This window comes from Castor canadensis, chromosome 8, assembly GCF_047511655.1.
Source record: "Castor canadensis chromosome 8, mCasCan1.hap1v2, whole genome shotgun sequence".
Taxonomy (NCBI): domain Eukaryota; kingdom Metazoa; phylum Chordata; class Mammalia; order Rodentia; family Castoridae; genus Castor; species Castor canadensis.
The window spans coordinates 93,918,221-93,927,725 of NC_133393.1; the positions used below are offsets into that span (position 1 = coordinate 93,918,221).

At 34.9% G+C, this 9,505-nt stretch overlaps 1 protein-coding gene across 1 annotated transcript; it reads left to right on the forward strand.

The window, feature by feature from the left end:
• Window positions 1–8,022: 8,022 nt before the first annotated feature.
• On the forward strand, window positions 8,023–8,958 carry LOC109703126 (olfactory receptor 6C76-like). Its single transcript, XM_020188323.2, has one exon. It carries the CDS (start codon window positions 8,023–8,025, stop codon window positions 8,956–8,958), a length of 936 nt encoding a protein of 311 aa, XP_020043912.2.
• The last annotated feature ends 547 nt before the right edge of the window (window positions 8,959–9,505 follow it).

Genomic DNA, 9,505 nt, shown 5'->3' on the forward strand with positions numbered 1-9,505 from the left:
CAGGAACCAGTGTAAAGATCAGTTAGAGATGAATCAACTTGTGTAGTAACACATTGGTACATGAAAGCAATGCTAGGAATCTCTCTGTATAGCTATCCTTAACTCATGTAGCAAAAATGCTTTGTCTTCCTTATTATGTTTATGTATTCTCTTCAACAAAATTAGAGATAAGGGCAGAAAAGTTTCTGTCTGGAAGTGTGTGGGAAGGAGGGAAAAGGTGAGGAATGGGGGGGAGACATGGCCCAAACAATTTATGCCCATGTGAATAAATGAATGAAAATAAATAAATAAATACATACATACATAAAAAAGAAAATATTTGCCAGCTACACATCAGACAAAGGACTGATAGTCAGAATATACAGGGAACTTAAGAAACTAAACTCTCCTAAAATCAATGAACCAATAAAGAAATGGGCATCTGAGTTAAACAGAACTTTCTCAAAAGAAGAAATTCAAATGACTATAAAACACATGAAAAAATGCTCACCAACTCTAGCCATAAAGGAAATACAAATCAAAACCGCACTAAGATTCCACCTCACACCTGTTAGACTAGCTGTCATCAAAACACTACCAACAACAGGTGTTGGCAAGTATGTGGGGAAAAAGGAACCCTTGTACACTGCTGGTGGGAATGCAAGCTCATGCAACCACTCTGTTAAAAATATGGAAGCTTCTTAAAAAACTAAACATAGATCTGCCATATGGTCCAGCAGTCCCACTCCTGGTGATATACCCAAAGTAATATTATTCCAGAGACACCTGCACACCCATGTTTATTGCAATGCTATTCACAATAGCCAAGTTATGGAAACATCCAAGATGCCCCACTATGGATGAATGGATTAAGAAAATGTGTATTTATACACAATGGAATTTTACTCAGCCATGGAGAAGAATGAAATCTTATCATTCTCAAGTAAATGGATGGAACTGGAGAACATCATTCTGAGCGAAGTTAGCCAGGTTCAGAAGACCAAAAATCATATGTTCTCCCTTATTTGTGGACTTTAGATCTAGAGAAAATACCACTGTTGTTGGATTTGGTTTACATGATAAAGGGAGAGTACAGATGGGAGGTAAGTGGATAGGTAGAAAACCCAAAACATGAAAGTGTTTTATGTCCCCATTGCAGTGGAATTAATACAGGAACCTTTAAGCAACAGAGGTCAATATGAGAAGGGGATCAGGAACAAGTGAAAAGGCCAATTAGAGATAAATCAGCTTGGGTTGTAACACATTTGAACATGGAAGCAATGCTAGGAATCTCTCTGTTAAGCTATCCTTAACTCAACTAGCAAAAACACTTTGTCTTTCTTATTATTGCTTATGTCTTCTCTTGAACAAAATTAGAAACAAGGGCAGAACAAATTCTACCTGGAAGCAAGAGGGGTTGGGGGGGGAGAGGTTGGGGTGGGGCAAGGGGGAGAATTGGCCCAAACAGTGTATGCACATGTAAATAAATGAATAAAAAAATCATAGTTGAATTCACCCCCCTCCATCCTTCTACTTTATCCCCTTTCCCCCATTCCTGTAATAGTTTCAACAAGTCTCCTTTTTTCCATGTGAGTAAATAAATTAAAAAAACAACATATTAGGGTTCCTGTTTCTCAACATTAAATATATAAGTGGGTTTTCATCATATACTCAGTGCATTTCATAGACATTTCTGTAACATATTATATTTGCTACTATTTTATTACTTTTTATGATGAAATTTTAGCACATTGATTTCACCATGGCATTTGTATATATTCATATTTCAGCTTTTTAAGTTGGTAAATAATAATAATATAGAATGATAGGTATCATTGTTGTATGTTCACACATGCATATAATATCCTTTGTGAAGCATAACTCCCATTGCCTTCCTTACCCTCCTCACACCTGTTCACTCCTTCTCTTGATCCTCTTCTTTTCTTTTTTGGCAGTATTGGGGTATAATTCAAGGCCTCCAGCTTTCTAGTAGGTGCTCTAACACTAGAGCCACAACAATAACCCTTTTTTCTCTTTAGTTATCGTTTACATTTTTTTCCAGACTGGCTCAGATCACTATGCTCCAGCCTACAGTCTCCAGTGTAGGTGAGATCACAGGCACACAGCACCACACCTGGCTTATTGACTGAGATGAGGTGTCACTAACTTTTTATCCAGGCTGGTCGTGGACCACAGTCCTCCCAATCTCTACCTTCAAGTAGTTGGGATTACACATCTAAAGCACCACACTGGTCCCACTTCCTCTTCTTAATAGAACACTTTCTACTTTTAAGTCATCTACCTTTTTTTCCCCTCACCAAGATTCTGCATATAAAAGAAAGCATGATATTTGTCTTTTGATGTCTCATTCATTTTGCTTAGCAGGCTGAGCAAATAACATGATTTCTTTCTTCTTTATGTCTAATAGCTCACTGTGTATATATACCACAATTTATTTATCAATATACATCTATTGATAGTCACCTAGAATAACAACATAACTTGTATGTTAGGAATACTGCCAGGACAAACATTGGTATATGGGTATCTTTGGATATATGCCCAAGAGTGGTATACTTGTGCCATGTAGTAGTTATATTTTAAGTTTTTTGAGACATCTGATATTCATTGAAATACAGGCTGCATGGATTTGCATTTAGTGTTACTGGGATTTTGCATTCTGGGCCTCACACTTCCCAGGCAGGTGCTCTACCCTTTGAGCCACACTCCCCGAATTCTTTTGAATTCTTGATGATTGCCCTTCTCACTGGTGTGATTTGCATTTCCCTCATAGCTAAGGAAGTTGAATTTTAATCATGTATTTATTCACCATCTATGCTTCTTCTTTAAGAAGTGTCTGCTCAGCTCATTTGTCCATTTATTGATTTTATTAGTTATTAATATGCTAAATGTTATGAGTTTTATGTACATATACTGGATATTAATACTCTTCTAATGAATGGCAGGCAAAGATATTCTCTCATTAAGTAGCTTCTTCTTCTCTCTGGTAATTGTTTTATTTGTGGTGCAAAAGCTTTTTAAGTTGTTGCAATCCAATTTGTTGATTAGCTATTATTTTGTGAGCTATTAGAGCCATATTGAGGAAGTCATTGTCTATGCCTCTATCTTGAAATATTTCCCCTATGTTTTCCTCTAGTATTTTCAGAGTTTCAGGTTTTACATTAAAGTCTTTGATCCATTTCTGGTTGATTTCAATATAGGGTGACAATACAGATGGAGTTTCAGTCATCTACATTTGGATGTCCTGTTTAGCTGGAATTATTTGTTGAAGATGAATGTCTTTTCTCCAACATATGTTTTTTGGCACCTTTGTCATGAGTCAAATGGCTGGATCTGAATGTATTTATTCTGTAACCTGTATTCTATTCCATTGGTCCAAATGTCTCTCTTATTCCAATACCATGTTGTTTCTGTTATTATGACTCTGTACTATAATTTGAAATCAGGAATCATGAAAACCCTAGCATTTCTCTCCTTTTTTATTAGGATGTATTCATTGTATGGGGGGGCAGGGGGCAGAATTTGAAATGACAGTTCTTATCAGACTTACATTTCCCCTACGGTCTCTCAACTTCAGCTCCCTCCTCAGCCCACCCAAAGCAATTACAAGAGGTTTTTTAGTTCTGTTTCATATAGGTATTTGAAATCCATCAAACATATAACATCACTTTAATCTCCTTCCTTCACCTCCTCCATATCACATAAAATTGGCACTGTGCCAAGGTGTTATGAAAAACAGGATGTGAGAAGGGGAAGTCATTAACAGGAGATTTGAGAGTAAAGGAAGGCAGTTAAGAACGTGAATATGTTTGATACACTTTCTATACAAAACAAATATAGAATTTTTAAATCTCTTGAAATCACCATACATGGGGACCATACATGGGGACTAAGGTAAAAAGGAGCAAAACAGAGGGGATGAAGCGATTCAGATTACAACACACATATACATGGAAATGTCACAATGAAACTCCCTGTATAGCTATCTTAAACAAACAAAAATGCCTTTTTTCGGGCACCTGCACACCATGATTATTGCAGCATTATTTACAACAGCTAATCTTTGGAAACAGCCAAGAGGCTCCACTACTGATGAATGGATTAAGAAAATGTGGTATTTATGTGCAATGAAATTTTATTCAGCCACAAAGAATTAAATTATGTTGCTTACAAGCAAATAAATGAAACTGGAGAACTTCATCTCAGGTGAAGTTAGCCAGGTTCTGAAGGCCAAAAGTTTCATGTTTCCTCTCATATGTGGAATATAGACCTAACACAAATACAGCAATATTATGAAAAGCAGGTCACACTTAGGGGAGGGCAATACAAGTGGGGAGGATAAACAAGGTGTATATGATTTATGTATTCTCTATACAAAAATGAACATAGAACTTTAAAACCTTTTGAAACCACCATAGGAAAAGAACTAAGGTAGAAACAGGAAAAATAGAGGAGACAAACCAATTTGGACTATAATACATGTATACATGGAAGGGCCACAAAGAAAGCCCCTTTGTAACTACCTTAAACAAGCAAAAATATCATTTTTTTCATTTACAAAATTTGAGAACAGGAAGGCAGAACAGGTCCTGCCTAGGGAGGGTGTGTGGTACCAGTAGGAGTGGGGAGGAGATGGGGAAAGTTTGTGGGAGGGTGAATATAGTGCAATACTGTGTAATCATGTATGTGAATGGAAAAATGAAACATGTTGAAACTATTCCAGGAATGGGGGAGGAGGCATAAAGGAGGATGGTGGAGGTGGTGAATCCAACTACAATATATTGTAAGAACTTTTTATGAATGTCACAAAGTACCCCCAGTACAACAATAATATGATAATAAAAAAATTCTCCATTGAAAGTTCTTTTGAAATAAGACCTGCAACATAAGTCACTGTATTTCTCCTCTATTCTCATAGATTTACCTCCAATAGCAAGTTCAGATAAATACAAACACATTTTAAGGAGAAAAAAAATCCAAATTCAGCACCCATAGCAAATATTTTATAACCAAACAATTTAGTATCTTTTAGCTACTGGTACAATGAATCAGACCTCAAATTGTTCAATGGAACAAACCAGACATATGAAATAAAAATAGCATATAAACCTTGTTTGCTTTATTTCTAATATGAATGAAATAATAAAACAATAATTCAGATACCAATGTCATGAGTTTTATGTTTAATGTCTCTCAATTTTATTGTATCTTGTTTTAATTCTCTCAATTCTATTGTATCTTGATTGTGTACCTAAAGTAAGTACTCAATATGATTTTATTGACAAATAAGACATTTTACTAGCACATTTTCGTGACCTCATGGACTTTTCCTCTTGCTATTTTCTGCTTTTTACATGTTTACATAGAAAAGGATTGTATTAATTTGGCAGAAATTTGTTTCATATTAAAATAAAATAATAATGAAATTTAAAAAAAGCTGAAGAGTATTTCCTCACTGTTATATACTTTTCTGATGTTTAATGTTTTAAAAAATCATTTCTGAAATGTTCCTAATTAAAATTATTCAATTCAGCATTCCGGTGCCCTCAGCACTATAATCTGTCTCTAGAGACATTTTTATTCTGCTTTCCAACAAAAATCTCCGGTGTATTTTTTGAGCAGAAAAAAAAGATAAAAAATTAGTATGCTGATTTTGGAAAGAATGTTTGGAAAACCAAGCTTCCTAGCTGGAAGGTGCATAAGGTGAAATAAATAAATAAATAAAATACATTACAGCTCATCTTTCCTTCACAAGAGTTACTGTCAGCCAAGTAAAATATTATATTAATGGGCTTTACTAGCATTCTTGGTCAGACTTTGTTATTTTGATGGAATTTTGGGGAAACAGGAGGTACCAAATATGTAGATTTTAATCATACAACTTGAATGATCTTGTAACTTGTAGCAGTCATTTACTGTCTACTGTCAATGTTGTTCTCTCTCAACACATTTCATTCATATTATGCAGCTCATTTTTTACCATAACTGTTGATTCTCACTCATGATTTGCTCCATTTCTTCTTTGCCAACTAAAAGTGTCACTGAATTTACAAGCAAAATTAAAACTTCATCACATCTACCTGCCTCTTACACTGTAAGTATTTGTTCAAAAGTTGTGATAAAGATAACAGATTTTTCTTTATTTACTTCTTTCTTTACCTCTCTCTTTTCTCCCTTTCTTTCATTTTTTCCTTTTCAATTATAATATGTGCATTTTTTTGTCTTTTTTTCTTTTCTGGTGCTGGGATCAAACCCAGGGCCTCGTGCATGCTAGGCCAGCGCTGTACCACAGAGCTACATCCCAGCCCTGTGCATTTATTTTTTAATTCAAAAAATGTATAAGCATAAATTAATTGTACAAAGGGGTTTCACTGTGATATTATACACATGCATAAACATACTTTCACCAAATTCACTCCATCTATTTATTCTTTCTTATGACCTCTCTTCTTCCACCTTCTTTTTGAATGGTTTTAGTGGATTACATTATGCTATTTTCATACATACATATATATAGATGTACTTCAAACATATTCACCTGTCATCACCTCTACTTCACACCTCTTTTTTTCTTAATGCTTCCTTCCTTCCTCCCTCCTTCCTTCCTTTCCACTCTATCCATCTCTCCTTTCATCTCTTTCTTTCTTCACTTCTCTCTTTCTTTCAAGTTTTATCCACATTACAGCATCATCATAACCTATAGTTCTGAATACTTGCTCTGTAACCAACTGCAAACTCTTCTTTTCCAAAAGTCCAGTCTTATTTCTACAGCACTTAGCTTTAGTCCTAAGTAATAAGCTGGTGCCAGAGACACTTTTTCACAATGAAAAAAAAATGTTCCAGTACTATCTGAGTTTCAGACTTAATGTGAATCACTACTTGGGACTGCCTATGGAAGTCTGACCACTGATGGAGTCACCCAAATTCTAATCAAGTCACCAACTCTTCCCTACATCACAAATTGCAGAACTTCTTGGATGCTTTCCTAAAGTCTGTTGTAAAACCTTCTATGAGCAACCACGACCTTGTCACCATCCTACCAGGACCTCCCCACTTTAAGAAGTGGTTTTCTATTCATCCCAACAGTATGATCCATCTCACTTTGTATAACCAGGACCATCTTGCCAAATCCCACCTACACACTATACAATTGTGTTATTATATAAGGAAAACAAAGGTAGACACCATTTGAAAATGGTACAAAATGCTCCAAAAGTAAAACATCAAATATTGATACTCAATTTTAGAAAAGCATCAGTGCATTTGGGTCTGAGCAGTTAAACAGCTATGCCATGAGATTATATAATTATAAGTATATTTTCTATTTCTTGTCTTACTTTTTTTCCCATTCTGTAATCATTGTATATACTAGGTCACTTAACTTTGGCATTTAAGACTCTTGTCCATAAAGTGATAAATTGTTATTTAATTCACAAAGGAAAATTTTTTAAGTTTTTAAAACATAGAAAACTTCTGAGTTTGCTTCTTCTTGGTTATGTAAATATTGGTTTTGATACTTCTGATTCTTTAGTTAAAATAAGAATTCTCTGTATAGGCAAGAGTGATATTAAAAATGCGCAAAATTTAGGAAATATCTCTAAAAAGTACACTTTAAAGTAACTCATTATCAGAAAACCAGAGCATGTGGTCATTGGGATACTGTTTTAGAAATAAAAGAATATTTTACATTCTAAATATTTCCATCTATTTTTCATATATATAAGACCAGACACTTAAAAGAAAGTAAAACACATTTGCTAAGTGTGTTTTTCTTATACTGATGCAATTATTAGACCTTTCCAATTAGATGGCTAAATAGTAAATAACTAGTGACTTACAGCAGATAACAGACATAAAATATTTTGCAACTAATATGTATTTTCAAAATTCAGTACAACTTGGTGGCTGATTTATTGTTTCATTACAGCCTTATGTATTTCCTAAATAACCCTTCAAGATGTTATCCTCTACTCTGTAAATCATTGTTTCTTGCTTTCTTTTGGCAGAAGTTAACACTAAGAAATGAAAAATCAAACATTTGTGTATGAGTTCATTCTTCTGGGATTGACAGATGACCCAAAGCTAAATATTTTAAGTTTTCTATTTTTATTTCTAGCTTATATACTGAGTATTACTGGAAATATGACAATAATTACCCTCACTCTGATTGATTTGCACCTCAAAACACCTATGTATTTCTTTCTTAGGAACTTCTCTTTCCTAGAAATCACATTCATAACAGTTTGTATTCCTAGATTCCTGGTCAGTATTGTAACAGGGGATATGACCATTTCTTATAATTCTTGCATGGCCCAGGTGTTTTTCTTTATACTCCTTGGTTCAACAGAATTTTTCCTTTTGACTGCCATGTCCTATGATCGGTATATAACTATCTGTAAGCCATTGTATTACACAACAATAATGAACAGCAGGATCTGCATCCAGCTGGTACTTAGTTCTTGGCTGGCTGGATTTCTCATTATCTTTCCACCTGTCATCATGGGGCTTCAACTGGATTTCTGTGACTCCAACATCATTGACCACTCCACCTGTGACTCCTCTCCAATGCTACTGATTGCCTGCACAGAAACAACTTTCCTAGAGCTCTTGGGATTTTTCCTGGCAGTATTCACTCTCATGATGACCTTAACATTAGTGATCCTTTCCTACATATTCATCCTTAAGACAATTCTGAGAATCCTCTCTGCTGAACAGAGGAAAAAAGCCTTTTCCAGTTGTTCCTCACACATGATTGCTGTCTCCATTTCTTATGGAAGCTGCATTTTCATGTATGTCAAAACTTCAGCAAAAGAAGGTGTGGCTTTGACTAAGGGTATAGCAGTTCTCAATACCTCTGTTGCCCCAATGCTAAATCCTTTTATTTACTCCCTGAGGAACCAGAAAGTAAAGCAATCCTTTAAGAACTTGCTCAAAAGACATTTTTCAAATAAATTTTAATGGAAAAGAATTTCACTACCTCAACTTCAATTGGAACATTCTATGTAATCCTTGACTAGAATTGCTGTATTTCTCCTCCCACTGCTACATTCCTTTGCTTGAATGTTCATTCTTTGTTTTTCCCATTTGACCTCATGAGGCACGGTTATCTTCTCACAAACCATAGGCTCTTGAAAATTCCTGCACATGAGTGACTTGATGTTACAAAAATGAGAATGGCATTTAGCAGGAATGCCAGAAATTTGTTTTAGATAATCATTGAAGAAGTTTCCCTTTGAGTACTAAGAAATAATTTCATTAAAACTGATCATCAAGCAACTCTGAAAATTATTTTGCCCAGTGCATAAGCACAGATTACCTGTGAGGTAATGTCTCCTTTTTCTGTTTCTACTTCTTGTATCCCCATGGCTTTTCATCATAAATATTGGCCTATACTATTTGGTACATAGGTGTTGTATCTCCACTGTGAATTTTACCCTTTATTATTACAATGTATGTTGCTTAAAGCTTTTTTGGGCTCAAATTCCAATCTTACTACAGATATGAC

Bases quoted from the DNA above. Each gene is read 5' to 3' on its own strand.
- LOC109703126 (XM_020188323.2), top strand. From the start codon at position 8,023: ATGAAAAATCAAACATTTGTGTATGAGTTCATTCTTCTGGGATTGACA.